Here is a 22495-nt window from a genome sequence, read left to right on the forward strand (position 1 = left end):
CCAACAGGTGCCCTCCTCAATGCCCATCACCTACTTCACCTCCTTCCCACCCCGCATCAACCCTCAGTTTATTCTCAGTTTTTAAGAGTCTCTTATGGTTTGGCTCCCTCCTTCTCTAACTGCCCCCTACCCCAACCCCAAGTCAGCTTTTCCAAATGAATCAAGAACATCTGAAACATTAACAATGGTGGTAACTGACCTACTAGCTACAAAAATACTGATGTAACTAACGGAGTAAAAGCTATTGCAAATTGTACCATGCTAAATCTATCCTTAAAAATCCACTCATTAACAAATATGGGTTTCTCTGTAGTACTGAAAAATAAAGTTATTTTAAAATTTAATGTAACCCAAATGTAAATGGTCTCGTCCTTCCTCATTCTTTCTTCTTCTCTATGTTCTCTTTAGCAGTGGTGGAGAATATTTTTCACATGGTTACATTAATATTAAATGAAACTTAGAAAATAAAAGGAAAAAACCCCAAAATGGTAAAATTGGCTTTGTTCCAGCTGTTAACAAGGGATAACACAAGCAGCCATGGGCACTGGGGATGCTGTAAATCATATCTGTCTACTTGAGAATTTACTCCTTGATTTACATATCCAAAGCAAGAGTAGGACTAGTCCCCTACCATAATCAGGAAAAATAAGAAAACAAAAGCAAGAAAGCAGGCATGTTAAAGTAAAGTAAAGAAAAAAAAAAAATCCCAAGGGGTCATTGCAGGAAAAGTCAATGGAAGATTGGGGGGGGGGGTGTGGACAGAAAATGGAGAGTTGGAAGGATATGCGGTATCTTTTTAAAAAGAGCTTTGGCTTTTCAAATTGCAATGCCACACATACTCATTGTAGAAAAATAAAATAAAGTCTTCTAAAAGAACAAAGAATTTTAAATCACCTATAGTGCCACTATTCAAAGCAAACTAATGTTAAACTCTTCTGTGTACAAGACATTTTAAAGACAAAAGTGGCTTGAACTCTGCTATTCTAGCTTTGGTATTTTCTACAGTTGTTTTTCTTTACTAAACACCTGTATCTCTTTTTCTCTTACTTTGCTATTATTTGATAAGAGTATTATGTAGTATTTGCAATGAAAATTCAGTTTGACTCTACAAACATAATCCAGATTACCATCCTCTGAAAATGACCTTAATTCATTCCAGAAACACAAAGTAGGATATAAAAAATATTACAAAAGGCTATCACCATGCAAAATGCAAAACCAATGCAAAGCCATTCTAAATTAAAAAAAAAAAAGCAAATTTTCTCAAATTGTACATGGCTGCAAAAATAAATAAATAAAGGCTGGAAGTATTGTTACTTTCTCTGCACTTCTCTGAATCTTAATTTTATAATGTGGCCAGTGCCACAGGTATTATTTTGTGCATTTATTTTTTATGAAGAACTGCACCAATATTTGCTGATATGTCACCTTACAAAGAATATACAGATTTAAATGCAAAGGATAAAGCATTAGGTAGTGAATGGTACCTCAGTGTTAATATCGTCTACTTCACGTAAGAAGTCTCACTGGTTGAATGTGGCATTGTGGCATCAATTCAGAGATAAGTTTTATCTCTTTGTTAATGTGAAAAGTTGTAGCTAATTCTGGAAAGAGTGGGGACATATATATTTTCTAATTCATTATTATGAAAGGAAACAAGGCTTCTAAGTCTTAAACATCAGAATGCATAAAATTCAGAAGCAGCAAGTTTGAGAGGGAAGTTCTTTTGACAGTTGCTTTTCTTTCATGATTCAAGTTGTACACTGGAATGAATTGCTAACTGAAGGAAATTATGAGATTTTTCTCTCGGGCGCAACATTATAACTGATCATATTTCATTTAAATGTACCCCTGGTTCTAGCCTTCAAAATTTTAAATGCAGGTCTTCTGATTAGCAAAAGCTCTCCCAGGAATTTAAGATATCTCTTAGCTGTGCGCAGATTTATATAAAAAGATATCGACCGTAGCACTGTTTATAACAGTGAAACAATGAGCAGAACCAAATGTCCATCAATAGAGGAGTATCTTTAATAAATTATGGTAGGTTGAAATAGAACAGATGATGCAGCAAAAAAATGGGATATATCTACATGTACAATCTCCAAGTTTTAAAGTGAAAACAGGTACAACACAGATTATATTTCAGGGATGACTACAGTTCAGGAATGGGGACAAGAATTACTCTTCAAAGTATACTCTCCTTTGTGTTAATTTTTTAAGTAATCATATGTATGTATTACTTCTCAAATTAAAAAAAAGTTTTAAAAAATGTAGTCCTATCTGGAGCACCTGGGTGGCTCAGTCAGTTAAGCATCTGACTCTTGGTTTTGGCTCAGGTCATGATCCCATAGTTTGTGAGTTTGAGCTCCATGTCAGTCTCTGTGTTGACAGTGTGCAGCCAGCTTGGGAGTTTTCTCCCCCTCTCTCTCTGACACTCCCCAGCTTGCTCTCTCTCTCTCAAAAAATAAACATTTTTTTTTTTTTAATGTGGTCCTATCTGTAAAAGGTTGGGGAAATAAAACAAGAAATCTTTAGATGGTTTGCATCTTGCCTAAAAATTACGAGACCAAATATGGCTAGAGTTCATGGGTCAAGTCAAAAAGCAAAGTTCTGCAAATATATAATACCTGATATCAAATCTGACTTCAGTATGGCTTTTTTAGGGATGAGAGACTCACATTTTCCGGTTTCTGTCATACCATCTAGGAGCTAGTCATGAAAACTTAGGCAAGGTGCATCCTTTCCTCTGGCCTTTCCAGTTTGCAAGTTCCTTCCTTTTTGTCTTACCTCTAAAGCTTCATTACATGATTTTACTAATATTACATAATATTATTCACTACATAATATTACTAGTATATATGTAATGAACAAAGATTGCCATCTTGTGCAGTGTTGTTTACGGTGGCACACATAAGCATACATTTATGTAAAGGACTGCCATGCATATTGTATTCCTTCCGAAGGCTGTAGAAAGAAAAGAGACATTGATGAGGCAGCCTCTTGATTACACACTGTTGTCCTCTAAATATTTCAAGCACATTAGGAACGTTTTGCAAAGACTTTAATGGAATATTATTCACTAGGGCAGCCATGCCTAGAAAAAAGTAAGCTTGGAATTAATTCTACTAAAACATTAAAATTCCACAGATTGGATCCCTTAAGCAACATAGAGAGGGCTTTTAACTAAGCCCATAAATAGTATTTTTAGTATAATTATTATGCTTAAAACTTAATTCTTCATGCTATTTTATTTTCTTTTGTCAGAATAAACCTGGTTTAAAGGATGACCATCACAGTTATGTCATAAAACAACCAGCACTGGTAGTTGAACAGATACCTGTAATGTCTACCTAGAACATGTTTTAGTTATTCCTTTATTAAAATGGGAGTGAAGACTACAAAATATAACTACAGCTATTTAAACACAACTGTTAAGAACAATGTAGGCAAAAAGAAAAAGAGTAGCAGAATTATCTGTTGGTTCCAGAAAAGCAAAATCTGACTATCTCTGAGCTAAAGTGTTCTCTTCTCCAATTTTCCTGAGTTATGTGGTATGTTCCAGAAAAATGTCTCTTTCGTTGCCAATCTTTTTGGTCACCGTATTTTAAAATCCATCTCAAAGCTTTTAAAACCACTTTGATCCCTTAACCTACAGTCCCTGTGTATCTATTGAAATGGATTTGAAAAAGGTGAATCTCTCTTGTGCTCCCCAAGCACACTCCTATAAAGTAGTAATGCTCTCAGTTTCTTTCATAAGCATGGAAGAATTGCTGCTATTGTGAAATATGCCTTTTTGACCATTTTCTCTGAATGACAGGAATTAAGGGGACATTTTTATAGGAGCTAGACATGCCCCAACAAATCTTTTTTCTCTGAGTAACTTTACATTAATGAACTTCTATTAGACCTTCTTGAATTACTGCAAGGCTCTACACAGCCTTGACTACTTTTAAATAATAATAATAATAATAATAATAATAATAATAAATTAGAACTATGCCAAGCAACATGTTAAAAGGATTGGGAGTGGGCATGGGATATGGAAAGTGAGCAAAAGGAATTATAGGAAGAATATTTTTAGAATCAGTTAGAGGCAGACTACACCAGAAAGGACATTACTGCTGAGTGTCCTTTGAAGAGTCTATAATGAACTCTTCTAATAATATATAATGAACTCTCCCTAATAATATTTTTCCCACTTCATCGGACATCTCCACTGAGCTCTTAACTAGAACATCTAATTGCCTACTTTACCTTCACATGGATGCATAACATGCATCCAACTCTTGATTTCATCTCTCCTCAGAACTGTTTTACTTATCTCTCCACAATATCCAGTTGCTTAGGCCAAAAACCTAGCCATCCTTTTTGATTCTCCTCTTTACTTGGTTCCCCAACACCCATTCCATCAGCAAGTCCTCTACCTCCAAAATATATCCTAAATCCCTATTTCTAATGATAGTCCCCCTCCGTGCCCTGCGTTTTCCTGTATACAACTGTAACAGTCACCCAACTGGCCTCCCTGCTTCTACTTTTTACAACCCTCCACTTCTATGAAAACGATTGTTTTCATAGAAGCCAGAGTGATCCTGTTTGAAAATCTAAAGCATATGCTTTAAAATCATCTTCCTGTTTGTACATGTTAATTTACTTATGTTGCTATCTTATAGCCAGTTATACAATGCAAAAAATATTAATGTAGAATTACATTAAGTGTTCTACATGCAGTACATTATTTTAAAATACTATTTTTAGGATTATTTTCATTAGACCTATGATCTAAATTGGTTAAGTTTAAAATGCATGTTTTTTGAAAATCACTCATAAAATCAAATATATAAAAAGAATATCCCAATAGTTCTGAAAGGGCAAAATTATGTGAAATGTGTATTTTATGAAAAACAACACCACAACATGTTTTAAGAATGTAGTTAATACAAAATGTCTATTCTAATCATCTATTGTTTTCCACTTCTTTGCACCAATGCTTCCTCTGAACACTAAGTTGCAATGGGAAGATTGTAAACGTATGTAAAGTTTCAAAAGGGACAGAACGCAACAGTTTTTAAGATATTCAAGTGCAACTACACTCAAAGATAGAACAGATGGTTTTTGAATGAGGTCATGATCAACCTGATGAGGTTACTCTAAAATAGCTCAGCATTAAGTAAAATTTAAATACCACATATATCAAACTCACCCAAAACTACATATAATTTTCCCTTATTTTTTAATAGGGTACAATTAAAAAAATTTGTGGTGTGGGATTTGGTGTCTACTCCCATATTTTATAATGTGATAATCTTACTGACATCAATCTGATCATGCAGTCAATATAAATTACATATAAAGTCTCTTTAACATATTAACAATTGCTAAGAATTAAAGTGACACAAGAATACTTACATGAATCAAAAACATCAGAATAACCCTAGCAAATAACTTTATAATGTATTAGTGGCTTCAATTTACTTAATTTACTGAAAGAGCCTTAGACTTGGGATTGGAAACCTAGGATTTTGGTCTTGGATACTGAAGCTGTATGACCTTGGAAGACATTTAACCAACCCATCTACAAAATGAGAGGTAGGAAACCAGATGAACTATAAAACTCTAATATCCTTTGAATCTCATGACCAATTTTGGGTAAGCTGGTACTAAAATAAAATCACTCGATATTCGTTAGTATTGCTTGACAGAAAGAACATGAATTTCTAATTTAAAGAAAGGGCTCAAGAATCCAATTCAGGTTAAAACAAAACAAATCCTTTGATGTAACCATATGGTGCCCATAAATCAATTTATGCTCCTAAAACTTCCTTAAGAGCTAATAAGCTTTTATTGGTTAATTATAAAACTGAATGAGGTGAGAAAAGCACAGAACCTTGCTAATTTCACTAATGAATCAAATTTTAAAGAACATAAACAGAGGTCAGTGGTTAGATTTATGCAAAAATACACATTTTGTTAGGCCAACAGTTTTCCAATTTTATTTAAGTTTTAAGCAAAAACATTAGGGAAAAAACTTTGTAGCAATAAAGCAAAAAATACTTTAAGTTTCCCAATTCCCATTTCAAGACTGTTTTCATATAAAGATAGGCAAATAGTTTCTTTAAGTACAAGACTGAATTGTATGGGTTTACTACATAATTTCACTAATTGATGCTAGTTTAATTTTCTTCAGTTTTATTTTCATATGAATTTAGCTTAAACTTTGAAGGATAATATACCCGGCTTAACTTATAGTTATCAATAAATCTTTATTAAATGTCCACTATGTACCAGGAACTCTAGATGCTAGAGATACAATAATGAAAGATAAAGCCCTGCATCTAAAGACCCCAGGAGGGCAACTGAGAGTAGAGATGAAAAGAGAATTACAACAATGTGTCAAGTACAGGCAGAGGTATTATGAGTGAGCTATAGGAGTATATAAAGTACCCTACGTAATACTGGGCATCAAGTGACATCTGAGCAAAACCCTCCCAACTGTTTCCTATTGTTTACCAACAAGGACCTCTTGGACCAGACTGTAGGGTTTTAGCGTAGTCTGACCAGGTCCTACTTTTCATGCAAGGGCCACACTGGGAATATGATATACATTTGATTACCTTTAGAGGCAAAAGGTGACTTCGATGGAAAGAATTTCATTACTGGGGCTGAGAAATTTATCATCTATTTGGGGGTGAAGTGGGGTAGCGGTAAATGCCACTTTTTCCTATCTACAACGGGAGGCTGTGGAGTAAATAAAGTAGATTATTTAACTAGATCAACCCAACTCTTGAAGAGCTGTGTAAAGGCAGAAGAGAAGCGATAGGTTTAATGACGGGCTGAAAACATCCCTGAAAGTTACTTCAAGGAACTTAAAACTTATTTAGTTCCGATATTTATTGGGTGGGTTTACAATAATAGGCCAGTGCGGAGCGGGGGGGGGGGGGAAGGCTGTAAACAACTACAATGCCTTCAGGTAATTGCTATCATGTATTTTCAGAGCACAACGTTAACAAGGAAAAAGGAACACTCCAGTGTGACTTTGCCCGCTTCGGCCTAGAACCGGGCGTGGGCGTTTGCTCCAGTGTGCGGGAAGGAAGGACATCCAGGGGCCATCCGCCTCTGCGGAGCCGCCAGCGGCCAGGCACGCAAGGCCAGAGCGTGGTCAGGCGGCTCTCCCACCGTACTCCCAGCCGAGCCTCTGACCAGGGTTCGCAGGAGCGCCCCTAACCCAGCTTTTCAAAGGAGCCAGAGGAAGGCGGGCGGGGCCGCCCCTCCACGGTCCGCGGGACTTACCCGGACAACCTTTTCTCCTTGGTTTTGGAAGACGCCCCTCCGTCATTTACTAGTTTGGCCTGAATCCTAACTACTGCTGCCTCCAAGTTTCCAAACTTTCTCTTCTAAAATAAAAAAATTTAAAAACTTAAGTGGAAAAAAAAAGAAAAGGAAAAGTTCTCTACCTTTTTCGCTAAGCAAAAACTAACGTCTGGGACTCAGCACCCCAACCCGGGAAGCCGCCACAATCAACTTCTAATTCGGCGCCCTCTCTCAATGGCCCCGCCTCTTCCGGGAAGTAACCGTCCCCTTTCCGCGACCAGTCTCTCTCTAGGCTTTTCTGGCTTTTAGCCGGTCGGCTCTACGCATGCTTGGAACTGTTGCCGGGGTACTCCGAGTTCTCTTCCCTTTCACTTAGGCAAATCACCCGGCCCCCCAAGTCTCGCCGCAGCCGAGCCCTGCGAGCCTACCAGCTTCCCCGCCCGCCGAGGAGCACTTCCGGCCCCTCCTCTTAGACGCTAGTGGCGCGAAAACCCTGAAACGCGCACGCGCGGGCAGAGCCCTGGAGGGAGGGGGGGGCGGGGCGCAGGCGCGTAGTGTCCCGCGGTGGGCGCCAGGGCAGCTAGGCTCCTGCCTTCTCCCACCGCGGGCGCGCGGTTCCCGGCGGGCCAACGGTGGCCAGCCGAGGCCGAGACGACCCAGGGTGTCCTTAGCGTCCCGCTGCACCGCGATAGCCGCGCTGATCGTGTTCCTTGGGGGAGACTTCGACTTGTTCGAGGTAAGGTGAGGGCGCGCTCTGTCGCTCTCCCTTGCTCCGGATCCATCCCCTGTCGTTACCCCCTTAGCCGGCGCCCCACAGCCCACCTAGCGGCGGCTCGGTCAGCGGAGCTGCTGCGGTGTCCAGGGTATCCCCGCGGGCCCGAGCGGACCAGCCGGCCGGCGCGGATTTTCGGGCTGTCTCTGCGGGCGACACAGGTCCCCTGAACCGCGGGAAACTTGCCCGTTGCAGCTGAGCCCCTCCTCGGGCGGCTCCGCCGGCGGGGCTGAGAAATCCTGGCCCTGGCTGTTGGACCCGGCGCCCGGCCCCAAGCTGCATTAGAAGACTTGCTCGAGGGGATGGGGTCAAGAGGGAGGGTGGGCTCGGACATCCGGCTCTTGGAGCGAATCTGATACACTCACCGGCAGCAACTTCGTCTGTTTACGAGATGTATGCAAATAGCACTTTAATTGGATTTGTTGTTAAATCCCAGCTTCATGACAACGCAGGCTGTATTATCTAGAAAAAGTAAAATGTAACGTTTTGAGGTTTTATGATGGCATTTCTTTTCCCTCTTGTGGAAATAAACTGGAGAAGAATCGCGACTGGGAATTGCGGAATACTAGAGTCAAGGATAGAGAAAGGGCTGTAGGACCAATACGACTTGAGATAAAACTGATAATTCTTGGAAAAATCAACTATTTTGTTTTTAAACCCTGAAGGCAGAATTTATGTGAGCACGTATTACTTGGTGTATATTTTGTGTGTATTTCATTAACAGCGAGTGTTTTAAAGGCAAGGTATTCCGGAATGTATATTCTAAGGGGGGGGGGGGAGCGCCCAAACTCCCTAACTTTTAGATGGCTGCTATATAGTCTTTTAAAGTAGTCAATAGCAAGAAAATTAAAAAAAAAATTCAGTATCCTGTACAGTGGACTGCAGGTAGTTCCACGGGCGTGTGGGTGGGAGGGAACATAATAGAACTTCTACTTAGATTTACTTTATCTCGTTCTAGTACTGTGTGAAATACACAGAGTGATAATTTTATGTCAAAATGTGTATTCCAAATTTCTTTTCCTGAATGGGTGGGCGTACAGAAAGTTTGGAGATCACTAGAATATTGCTTTAAAAACATGTTTTTGTATGAGAGAACCAGTGTTGAGTGACCCAGAGTTTATTGGTATCACCTCTTTAAGTTTTATTTCTTATTCTGTAATTGGAGGAAAATAGCTCTAGTACCCAATAGGCCAGATTCTTCAATATGTGTGTTAAATATGTAATGAATATAAAGCATTTAGTATTGAGCCTGGCAGAAAAGTAACTACAAACGGTACATTAAAGTTGTTAAAGTGAGAATCTGTTTTTATTCCCCAAAGGTTTATTTTACTGAGTGTCTAGATGTAGAATTTTATATAAAACCTGCCTAAATCTTGACTTACCGTTTTTAGACCTAAGTTAGGAAAATTAACCAAAGCTATACTTGACTTACTTTCAGGAATCAATAAACAAGTAACTCAAAATTTTACCATAGTAGTATGCATTATATTTAAGGCATAATTACCTGTTACACTTCTGTATACACATACACTCGTAAGTCCAGGTAACTGACGGTCAAGTATAGTCACTTATATTAATGTTAGCATTTTGATTCACTAGTACATGAGATACATCTTTTCTCATTCAACATACTTTCCCTAGTGACCAAATTCAAAATAATTTCTGTAGCTTTCTTAGCAACACTTCCAATTCCACCCCTACTGCAGAGTATATTTTACTGTCTATTGGCTTCACCATCTCAGTATCCTAGGATGGCTTCAAACTCAGTGTTTCCAAACAAAATAAATGTATTGTTTACTTCTTTTCTTTCCAGATCTGCTCTGTCTACTTATAATGGCATTTAGCCTTGTGTGAAGATTGTTTCCAAAAATGAAACACGAGATGAAATTTTATAGAGCCCAATTTTTAATTGGCTCAAATAGCAACATTAGAAGGACACATCACAATAGAATCCTTTTTGTAGTTTTTATACATTAACAAAAAATAGATAAGAAGATGGGTAGATTAATATCCAATTTCACTACCTATAAACAAACTCAGTTGTTCATGCCTGGAGGAACCTGGGCATTGAAGAGGTTTGACTTTGGGTTTTGACAAACTTGGGTTTAGATCTGAGCTCTGATAATTTATAGCTAGACAGACCTGGGCAAAATGTCTTACGGAGCCTCAATATCCCCTTTTGTAAAATAAGGACAGTACTTAAAAAATGTTGGGGATTAAAGGAGATATTCAACAAATGTTACTTCTACTTCCCCACTTTACTCATACTTTTAAATCTCTTGATTTCTTCTGTTCCTTCATTACTGATATTGCCACTACTTTTGTTCAGTGCCCCTCATCCTTTCGAGGCTGTCTCTTTTGCCTCTAATCTCCCTCTCTCATCTTCCTTTTATACTGAGGCCACAGGGATGTTTTAAAAACATATATATGAGTGTTCACATTTTATTATCTGAAATGCTGTGCTTAGTATTTCCCAGTTTTGCTGATCTGAGTTATTTGATAGGTGGATGTATGAATTTTTTCACTTAAATGTTTATCATGTCTTACGATTTTATGATATATCCCAAGCAGTGTGTTTAATGAGTTCATTACATTTAAAATGAGATTGTTTAATGCAGAATTGAGGATGTTGGTGGTGGTGAGAGGGGCAGAATTGGTGATGAGGTAAACACAGTCCACTGCAGATTCAGATATAGCAGCAATTTGCCTTTATTTTTTAAATTATTTTTTAACTTTATTTTTGCGAGAGAGTGTGTGCAAGTGAGTAGGACAGGGGCAGAGAGAGAGAACAGGTGAGAGAGATTCCAAGCAGGCACTGTGTTGTCCATGCAGAGCTGGGTGTGTGGCTCAATCTCACAAATCTTGAGATCACTGACCTGAGCGGAAATCAAGAGTCTGATGCTTAACAGACTGAGCCACCCTGGCACCTCTGCCGTTATTTTTAACCTCTATTTCCTATTGATAATTTCAGTTCTGTTATGTCTGTACTCACTGCTGTTAGTCCCTACTTGGATATTAATGAGAAGTATGAATTATTATATGGATCACAATAAAATCTAAAATTTAGGAATTTAAAATCCTGTTGAAGTGTATTTGATCCATTAGATTTCCAGTTCACTTATTTTCTATAATGAACTCTTGCTTATTGATTTTTCTTCTTGAACTTATTTTTTATTGATAGTTGCATATTTGTTACTATTCTACTCTGATTTGCTTCCTGTGAGGGAGAGAGATGTTCCTTAATTCTGACTTTTTTTGATTGTAAATAAACACATAATGAGCTTTTATGGATGTATTAAAAGTCCCAGAGGAGATTTTTTCCATTTTGTGTGTATATCAGAATATTAGAAGTATTTTTCTTTGCATCTGTTTTTATGTCTCTTTAGCCTTTTGGAAACAGTTTTATTGTATTAACTTGTATCTAATGCTCAGGACATTCATATGTTTTTAAAAATTCATTATCATTAAATTACAAAGTGATTCCTATTTTAAAAGGTAGAATCCTTTGGTGTCTGATGCATGTTACCATGGCAACCTAATAGCAAACTGCAAATCCTAGGCCAAGTGCAGCAAATAAAACACATCGTCATCATGTTGCACACCATCTTCTGTGTAGTACAGAATCTCACATTCATTGTAAGAAGCTTATCACATTTACCTACGTCATCTCCCTCCCCCAGTTTTACTTAAAAAACTGCCATTTTTTTAATGGTAAAATACTAAAAATCAGTCAGCTGATGTCTGAGCGCCTGCTTACTGCAGGATCATTATTGGGCATTAATAAAAACAGTATGTAAAGGGACATTTAATGTGGGGAAAACCAAACAGTAATGCTTCATTTTTGCTCTTCTACAATAAATAAATTATTGCTCAGTAATTAAGGAGATAGAGGACGGGTGGGAGAAAAGGAGATATTTTCGGGAAAATAATGGCATGGTGGTATTCCAGGAAATGTAAGTTAGCAACAAGCTGAAACTAACAGACGTTGACTCTTGTTAAATAGTTTGAGAAATATGTTGGATTTTCAAGTTTTGACTTGTGTAAGAGATTCAACATTAACATTCAATTATTTATAAAAGAGATGTTGACTCTTATGTAGTTGTGACTAATGCTAATATTACCTCAGGGATTTGTTTAGGTTAAATGTCCTTCAGATTATCTAATACACCTTTTAGATGGTATTTGTTTTATCATGATTAAATTCTTCATTGCCTTCAGGATAAGATAAAGGCCAAGTTTTTAAATGTTATTTATAACGGTTCTTCTTTAGAATCTCCTAAGATCGTGTTAGAAATGAAGATTCTGATTCATTTGATTTAGGAAGGGGGCTGAGATTCTGGATATCTAATACATTTCCAGGAGATGTAAATGCTACTTGCTGGTCCTTGGACCACACATTGAATATCAAGTCTATAAGTTATTTGATGGTTGGCTTCTTCTCTGCTGCTCTAACTTAATTGCTTGCAAGCTATGCCTTGTAATTTATGACATTGTGTCATGGATTACTTACAGTATCGTCTGCACTAAGCAGTTTGCAGACTGTGGCCCAGGGACCCTTGAGACTCTTTCAAAGGGTCAACAAAGTCAAACAATTTTCATAATAATAGTCAGATATTATTTGCCTTTTTCACTCTCATTCACTTATGAGTGAATGGAGTTTTCCAGAGGCTATGAGACATGTGGTGATGTCATTGCTTTGAGGACTGACAGAATGTGTATGTGTGTGTTCTTTGGCTTAACAGTTTCTCAGTTTTAATTTACAGTATGATAGATATTGATAGGTGTAAACAAAAAGCTCTTTGAGATCCTTAGTACTTTTGAAGAGATTGACCACAACCTTTGAGAACTTCTGCCCTGTGGTATTAAGCTGTAGACACTAAGACTCAGAGGTGTAGAACTGTACCAGAGCTCTTTTCTTAGCCACAGTGACTGCTGGTATGAGTGGGAATTTTGGCTCTCCACATGGTTTTCGTACACTTTTGGGGGGTGGTCTCTTTACCTCTCTGGGTGGTAGTAAAAGGTCTCATGAGACACCATCCAACCGGGAGTGGGAGTAAGTAGCAACCTATTACTGCCTGATCAAGGTGGACACCTAGGCTCTCTAGGCGGGCTCCATGGACACCCATTATCATGACTCCCTATTTGGCCTACATAACGTTCTCTGACACTGGCCCAAATGGGATATGGAGATGCCTTCTTATGGCATTATAAGGTCCAGGCTACCCACTTGACCTTTGCTGAAGTGTGTGTCATTGGGGGAGTAGAAGGAGGCGCCACAGTTTTTTTTCGTGGTTTTGGCTGGAATAGAGCAATTATTGTCTAAAAGCTTTCTGTCTTGTCAGGCTGCCTGGTCCTTTGGCTAGAGAGAGGAAGCTTTTATTAGGTCTTTTTTTTCCCATGCACCTGTTGGTATTTCCCCAGTTGCTGTCTTCTCCAAGTCTGGGATATTTAAAGCAAAACAAAAACTCTGGGAACTTACCTTGATGTCATTCCTTGGGTCCTGAGGTTCCTAGCCAATCTACTTCCTTCTCATTCAGAGTTGTCTTATGTTTGTTTTATATATGATTTCCAAAGTTTTTAGTTTTACTAAGCAGGAGAAACAGGGAAAAGTGTATCTATTCCATTTTCCTGGAAGTGGAAGTCTCTGATTTCTTTTTTAACTTGCATTTTGGGAGAAAGAATGAGAGGTTGAACTCTAGACTCACACTGAATATCCCTTACATTTGGTTGTATAAGAAATATGAATAAACATTAAAATATTCCCATTAAAGAAAAACCTTGATTTGATAAAGACTTCATTTTTAGAGAAAATATTTCAAAATTTAATTAAATATAATTTGCATGAAAGGAGTCATGACTACTGATGAGGATTTTACAAAACATAAGGTAATCTTGTCTCGTAAATGTGAGGGTTCACATTATATCAATGTTTTGAAAATAAAGTTACAGAAAAATTGATTCAAGAGGTTATTGTAAACCTGTTAAAACCAGTATACAAGAAAGAAATGTAAATGATTTCATAAAGTTAGCGTTCAAACTTTCTACTTACTAATAGCTCTACTTTCTAATAGCTTTCAGCCTACTTCTTTCTTAAGAAAAAATTTTTAATGTTTATTTTTGAGAGAGAGAGAGAGAGAGACAGAGTGCAAACGGGGGAGGGGCAGAGAGAGAGGGAGACACAGAATCTGAAGCAGGCTCCAGGCTCTGAGCTGTCAGCAGAGCCCTGATGCGAGCTGGGGGATGGGGCTCAATTTCATGAACTGCAAGATCATGACCTGAGCTGAAGTTGGACACTTAACCAACTGAGCCATCCAGGTGCCCCTAGCCTAGTTCTTTCTTACTTTCAAAAAAACATTTAATGTGTCATGCAGTTGAAGTGATTTCAGAGCATTAAAAGGATGGGAAAACCACTTAGTTCATTTAACGAGGTATACATTATCAAAATAACACAGCCTAACAAAGATAGTTCCCCAAACCAGTTCCTCCATAATATGTATAGATATTTCATATTTCTGCCAGATCAGTACTGTCAGTATAATTTTGGAAAGCAGTGGATTAAAAAATTAAACACATATATGGATATCTCTTTCTCCCTTACCCTCCTTTTGTCATTCACATTCTTTCTCTAGAGGCCCCATTCTGGTTCCTACACATCTACTTCATACTCTCTTTGGAACACCACTCCACTAGCCCCCCACCCTTCTGACACACACACACACACACACACACACACACACACACAAAGACTACTTTGTTACCCTGTGTGCATATATCATCACATATGGCTATCATCTGTAGTGAGGACTGACTGGAATCCTTCAGTCCGAAATCAAGAGAGAGAAAACCTCATTTACTCTCTTGCTGCCCAGGTACCTGGTGCAAACCTGGTTGCTATGGTATACAGTCCTTGGTGGACTTAGGTAGAGACTAGAACCATTCTTCATATTCTTTCCTTGAATCTTAGACATTTTTGATTACCTATGTTATGGATTTTCTCTCCATTTATTTAGCAAATAGTTATTAGGTGTGTATCATTATAAGTCTTAAGTGTATTTTAGAGAGAACAATGAAAGTAACAACCAAATGACTCATAACATTTAATTTTAATCACAGACCGTCAGCTTTGACTTGAGGTGCAGTATTTATATGTTCAAAAAGTCTTGTCTAATTTTAAATACATTAATTTTCTAGGCATAAATTTTATAGTACATTGGAAAAAAATAGCATGGCTTGTTTCTTTAGGGAACAATTAAGGGAAACTACTGATACTAGGCAACATGGCGTCAAGATATTCTTCTTTGGGAAATTAATTTAATGCTTTTATCTAAAAATTGGATGATTGCTTTGGAAAACTTTCAGAAGACATGGCATCTCTACTAATAGATCTAGGAAACTAGAAAACAGAGTCTCACAAATAAGAGTTTTTACCTTTTGTGAGTTTCAGTAGTCAAAACATTTAGGGAGGCCCATATCCATAAAATCTTGGCTGTGAATAACTCTGAAGTAAAATCAACTAGTGTGGCATGTGCACATGATTTTAAAAAGCCACAACATAAACTTTTTGTCTTACACTTCTGCAGGTTAGAAGTCTGCTGCAGCGCCGAGCGCTAAAATCAAGGTGGCGGTAGGGCTGTTCCTTTCTGGAAACTCAAGGGGTGAATCTGTTTGGTTGCCTTTCCAGCCTCAAGTGGCCACTTGTGTTTTTTGTCCCATGGCCCTCTTCCTCTGCACAGATGATATGTTTATTTTTTTTAACTAAAAACGAATGGACGTAGTACTTAAAACTTAAGCTTTGTCTTATTTTACTTCATTGTTACTCTAATACATGTTCAGACCTGATGGCCAAAAGAAAGGAAGAAAATTTCTTCTCTCCTGAAAATGCCAAAAGACCAAGACAAGAAGAGTTGGATGACTTTGACAAAGATGGTGATGAAGATGAATGTACGGTTTCTTTCACAAATGGTACCTCTACTTTGGTAAGTGCAAAATTTTTGGATTGGCCTGATTCTCATGTTTGGCTTATATGTCATATTCTTGATAATTCAATGTCAGGAAAAGCAGTATAGTTTTTAAAAAACTAAGGTAAAATAATGTAACTAATTCTGAAGTTTATGTGAATTATTAGAAACATTTAGGAAAACCCTTAAAACAAAGAGCTTGTTCTTTGGAAAGATCAATAAATTTGGCAGACCTCTAGTAAGACTGACAAAGGGAAAAAAAAAGAAGGCATTACCAATAACAGGAATGAAGCAGTAGGTATGACCACTGACCCTGCAGGCTTCAAAATGACAATGACGTGACAGATGTTCAACATCATTTATTATTGAGGAAATGCAAATTAAGAAGACCACAATGAAATGTTATAACATACCCATCAGACTGACTGAAATTAAAAACAACGACAACTTCAAATGCTGGCAAGGATACAGAGAAACCAGATCATTCATATATTGCTGGTGGGAATGTAAAATGATACTGCCACACTGAAAAATAGCTTGGCTTTTCTTTTTTTTTTTTTTTAATTTAACACACACCTGTCTACCACATAACCCAGCATTTGTCCCAGAGAAATGAAGATATACTTTCACACAAAATTCTATACATGAATGTTTATTGCAGCTTTATTTGTAATAGCCCAAACTGAAACAACCCAGATGTCACTCAGTGAGTGAATGGTTAAATACTGTGGTACATCCATACCATGAAATACTAGTTAGCAGTGACCTCCTGATGTAGGTGACAATAGACATTGCTTTTTTTTCAATTTTTATTTTTTTAATGTTTATTTATTTTTGAGAGACAGAGAGTGTGTGGGAGAGAGAGACAGAGCAGGAGCAGGGGAGGGATAGAGAAAGAGGGAGACACAGAATCCGAAGCAGGCTCCAGGCTCTGAGCTGTCCGCACAGAGCCTGATGCGGGGCTTGGATCCACGAACTGTGAGATATGACCTGAGCCAAAGTCAGACGCTTAACCGACTGAATCACCGAGGTACCCCATAGACATTTCTATAACATTTGTGAAATGACAGTGTTCTAGAAATGGAGAACAGATTAGTGGACTGGGGGTTCAGGTGGGAGTGGATTGGGTGGGATGTGGATCAGCTATAAAAGGTGACCTAAGGGATCCTTGTGGTGATGGAAATGTTCTGTATCTTGACTGTATCAGTGTCAGTATCCTGGTTGTGATTTTGTACCACAGTTTTTAAGATACTACCATGGGCAGAAACTGAATAAAGAATTCTTAGGATCTCTCTGTATTATTTCTTACAACTGTATCTACAATTAGATCAAAATAAAAGTTTATTTTAAAAAACCTTCAACCATAATTTCTGATATTCTACTTATAAAAGGATATAAATGTTTCTGGTTTTTAATAAGATGGCATCCAAAAGAAGACAGCCAGGGAGTTTTTAAAGACTTTATTTTTTTTAAGAGTTTTTAAATGTCCCATGGGGGACAGCGTCTGGATGTATTTTTGATTGGCACAACTTAGGTAGATGTGTGCTTCTAGCATCTACTGGGCAGAGGCTAGGGATGTTGTTAAAATTCTCAAAATCGCAAAGCAGCCCCCCTCCAACAAAAAATTACCTGACTCAAAAGGTTAGTATCGTCCATATTAAGAAACTAAGTAATACAATTATTAGATCCTTTAAGGACTTGAGAATGAGTAGTTATTCATTGAAGGTTCCCATTTAATTTCATCTTACTCATTGAAGTTAAGATTATTCACTTATTATATAACTGTTTTCTTTAGTAACACTGCTGATCTTTCTCCAAATGCTTGGATGAGTATAATGAGTTTATTAGACAGATTAATAATTAATTGTTTTCTCCCTCTGTCTCTTGCTCTCTCTCTCTCTTTTTTTTTTTTTTTTTTTGTTGTTGTTAATAGACTGCAGCAGAAGTTGGAATAATTGAGAGTATTCAGCTAAGAAACTTCATGTGTCATTCGATGCTTGGACCCTTTAAGTTTGGTTCTAATGTCAACTTTGTTGTTGGCAACAATGGAAGTAAGTGCTTTTGCCCTCTTTACTTTATTTTGAGTAGTATTTTGAAGTTAGAATGCACTAACTTTTTAAAATAGGTGATTGTGCATGCTGATAAATCTAAGTTTGGGATCTATAAACTTTGGTCATGAATATTTTCAGTATTTGCTGCTATTCTGTACTTAAAGAAAATAATAAGTTAACTCTAGGTTCATTATTTATGTAGTAGGAATAAACATTTCCTACTTATTGTTTTGACTCCTTTTACCTTGGTGTTCATACCATAGAAGAGTGGACAAGCCTTCCACAAGAGAGGACTAGCCTCATTGTGATTAAGGCAGCCCTGTGTGTTACATCTATTAAATGTTATAATAGAGCACAAATATAGTGCCATGGGAATCCAGACAAGAAAGAAACTATTTCTCACTGTGGCCAATGAAAGCTTAAGGAGGAGGTGGTATTTATGGTGGCACTTGAATGAAAATTATAGATTCTTTAGGCCTCATTGGGGAATAGGAGGCTGAGATGTTCCAGGCAAAGATTGCTTATTAACAGAGGTTTGGAGGGGCGGAAATAGATGTGCATGGATGATGGTGAACAGCCTCATATGGTTTTATCATATCCTACATGGTAGGGAGGGGCAGAAGCTGATGCTGGAGGGGCCTGTCGTAGGTGATACTGGTGAGGATCTTGAATACCACGATAAAGATTTTGGTGTTTTATTCAGAAGTCAGTGGAGAACCAATTACAGTTTGTCAGTAAGGGATGACATGGTCAAGATTTGTGAAACAAAGTGGCCACATTGTGGAGAATGGATTAGAAGGGGAGAGGCATGGGGGTTAGAAAGACCAGTTATGCAGCTTTTGTGATGGACCAGCCAGGCATGAGCTGTCGACAGCTTGACTGACCAGTACATGGAGAGGAAGCTTGCCAGAGTCTATGGCTGGTGACGGTGCTAGAACAGGATAGTAGGTGAATGCAGCTCCATATTCTGCTTAGTTGTTCTTTGTTTCCCCTGCTGTATATTCAGTCCAGAGGAAAGTGTTTTCAGAAGGAGAGAATGGACAGAGGGATTAGTGCTACTGGGAGGTCCCACAGGACAAGAAGTAAGGAAAAACTTGTGGGTTCTGCAATTAGGTCTTTTCTTCTTTTTTAACTTTTGAAATAGTTATTTTATTAATAAAACTTAGAGAAGAAGAAATAACGCAAATAGTGGAGGCAGTGAATTTGGAAACGAAGGAGAGATTTAGAACAGAGACTTGAAAGGCATTCGAGGAACTAAATCAGGTTAGCCAGTGGTGAATTTTGGTTAATTTAGGGTATGTTGTGGGAAATGATGGTCTGGTAAGAGTTGATTGAATTGGTTGATTGTGGAGTTCAGAAAATGATTGCATATTCTGGGTAATTGTTTAGATATTGAAATTTCAGCTTGTGTTATTTTATATGTTAGAGTCAAAAGAAGTATACTTTTCAGAAAGTTAGCAAATGAATAATCAAATTAGGAATAAGAGTTGTCAAAATATTACATAGAAACATTTATCTGTATGACTGATGATTTCTTTTCATATTGAAGTTTATTTATTCCTTCAATAAATACCAGGGTGCCTATTATGGGCCACTATTGGCTGTATCACATTGAATAAAACAGACAACATCCTGTCCCTGTGGGGCTTGCTTGCATTCAGCGGTTGTTAAAAATAGTTTCTGGCTTCTGTGAATTTGTGGAAAAGTAAATCATACCTAAATTAGAATGTGATAAAGATTAGATAAATTCAGTATCTATGTGTAATTAAAAAGATAACCTCATTTAATAGGCTGATGGACCAAGATGAAACAATGAGCATTTTAGGTTGGAAAGATATCAACCTTTTTTTTTTTTTTTTTAATTTTCTTATTAGTGGCAAAAATTTGAGTCCTGAATTATACTAATTTTTTTTCTAATTGCAACAGCTAAATATTTCATGATATATACAATTCTTTTTTTAAGGTTGCTGAAAGAAAATGGTAATCGAAGTGTAACACTTCATTTCAGGGTTAGAACTAATTTACATTTTCATTCAGAAATCTTTTTACATCAAATTGTGGGAGTCAGCCTCTTCTTTTCTCTCTCCTTAATGAATGTGATTTCATCAACACCTGTTTCCGTAGGTGGGAAGAGTGCAGTGCTCACAGCTCTCATAGTTGGTCTTGGCGGAAAAGCAGTCGCTACCAATAGAGGCTCTTCTTTAAAAGGTTTTGTGAAAGACGGACAGAAGTAAGTGTTTGCTTTCTACATGTATTTTCCAGTTCCTTAGTAAGAAGCGGCTGCTTTAGATTCCCAGTTCATGTAAACATGATAGGAAGTGAGTTGGCTTCCCAGAACTGAAACGGAAGAGTCCCATCTTTCCATTCCTTTCTTTTCTCCCTGTTGCCAGTATGGCCCACTGTTGCCTGTTCAGCTCTCCAGAAGGAAAACGCGTGTAAAGTACTGCCATGTGCCTGCCCTCTTACACTCTTGTTTCTGTTACCTTTTTGGAAGAAAGAACAAGCAATGATGAATCTATGTACTTCTGTTTATTTTATTTTATTTTTTTAATGTTTATTCTTTTATTTTGAGGGAGAGAGGAAGTGCACGCAGTTGCACGCACAAGCTGGGGAGGGGCAGAGAGAGGGGGAGAGAGAATGGCAAGCAGGCTCCATGCTGTCAATGCAGAGCCCGACATGGGGCTCAGTCTCAACCATGAGATCATGACCTGAGCTGAAATCAAGAGTTGGACACTTAACCAGCTGAGCCACCCAGGCGCCCCACTATGTACTTCTACTTAAAGAGATATTTATAAACATTGGACTTTCCTTGCTCTTGATCCAAACCCAGCCTGAACAAGTTCATGTTTGTGTGTTACAGGCAAAAGCAGAGTCAGCAACCAGCCAAGGGTCCCCGCACAAAATTTCTGCCTCCAGTTCACTAAGAATTCCAAAAAAGTATTCTGGTGTCTTTGATTTTCTGTCCTTTACTCAGGTGGTTTGCAAGTGGATTTGATTTGAGGACTACACCCACACGTCTGTTTGTGGTCCATCTTGACTCTTGGAAAATGGTCATAAAACTGCCTTCATTCACTCTACACCTGTATTTCTTCTTGATATAACTTGCCTTCATGTAACTTCATATAAATTGCCCAATTTGCATCATCATAGACTTAGGGCCTTTTGCCCATTAGGAGCACTCTTCAGGCCGGTCTCCTTATTCTTCTTATTACTGCCTCGAATAACTCCGAAGGGGTCCTTGCGTCTCCTAAAAACTAGAAGTCCCAAACTGTTTAATTAGCAGTGAGATCTTTTTTCTCATATAACAGACTTTCCTTCTGCTCAATGTTCTTTCCGTTTAACTTCAATTTTATTACTAAAAAACAGAATAGGGACGGGATATGAACCAGGATTGCAGTTTTCTCATGTATTTCTCAGAAAGCTGTAGGAATATTAACCCAAGCCAGGGTTCCAAGTGGACTCAGGAGAAGGGAGGTAAAGATACACGGGAAACATTCCCCACGCTGTATGGCCATGGAAAATAACTATTCGGTAACAATTCTCCAGCATATTTTCTGTCTCTCCTTATCTTATTTGGGCTGCAGCTCAGCAAGGCCTTCTCCCCCTTCCATAGTCCCCAACCAAATGATCTCTGAAATAAAAAATTAGCTATTCCAGCCTTTTTAATGGCTCCAGCTCTGTTTCAATTCATTGTACTTAACTATACATTTCTTAGTAGTCTAAACAGTCACCTAGTCTACCTAGTCAGATAACACATTGATCTTTCAGATAGAAGCTTCAGGAAAAGAAATAATTTTTTTCTGTAGCCCTAATTGTTTTATATCCCAATTAAATAATTTTTTGTTTTTTTGTTTTGTTTTTTTCCATTTGAGAAGTATCTGGACCAAAGCAGAAACTTCTTTCTGAGACTTGTCTTCAGAATACCATTTTTAAAAAGAAAGGAAAAGGCCAGCTTACACAGATCACCAACTTTTAAGGACACACCTGCCTAGAGGAAATTAATATATTTTAAATAGTTAATAACAGTTAAAAGCCTTAACCTGAGCTCAGTCTCCTTTTTATAGACCTTGACTGAAAAGTAGCTTAAAAACAGCTTTTCCAAAACCCACTACTATTTCCCTAGTCATCCCCTTCTGTTTAAAATGTTTGATATCTGTGAATCTCTTCATATTTTATAGTCTCTGATTCTGTCATCATTTTTTACAGATTCACCTCATGGAGCTTTGCAGTTCTAGTCTTAAGTCAGTTTTACATCTAAAATTTGCGTGTCTGCTCCATTTTCCCTGAAGGAAGTCTGTCTGGCACAGGTTTGGGAGAGTCCTTGGGACTCTCCTTCCCCCCATGTCAAACATTACACTCCCCGTTGGTAGCACCTGGGCTCAGTCCTGTCTTGTTTGGGGTTTTAG

General features: G+C 37.9%; 1 protein-coding gene across 1 annotated transcript in view; it reads left to right on the forward strand.

Moving 5' to 3' along the window:
- Window positions 1-7823: 7823 nt before the first annotated feature.
- SMC6 (structural maintenance of chromosomes 6) overlaps window positions 7824-22495 on the forward strand; it is a 78126-nt gene continuing 63454 nt past the window's right edge. The window contains 4 exon segments of the mRNA XM_043604489.1: window positions 7824-8044; window positions 15914-16056; window positions 17972-18089; window positions 20214-20319. Coding sequence (XP_043460424.1) covers window positions 15919-16056; window positions 17972-18089; window positions 20214-20319 — 362 coding nt within the window. The 5' untranslated portion in view covers window positions 7824-8044; window positions 15914-15918.

The sequence above is a fragment of the Prionailurus bengalensis genome, chromosome A3 (genome assembly GCF_016509475.1).
Source record: "Prionailurus bengalensis isolate Pbe53 chromosome A3, Fcat_Pben_1.1_paternal_pri, whole genome shotgun sequence".
Taxonomy (NCBI): domain Eukaryota; kingdom Metazoa; phylum Chordata; class Mammalia; order Carnivora; family Felidae; genus Prionailurus; species Prionailurus bengalensis.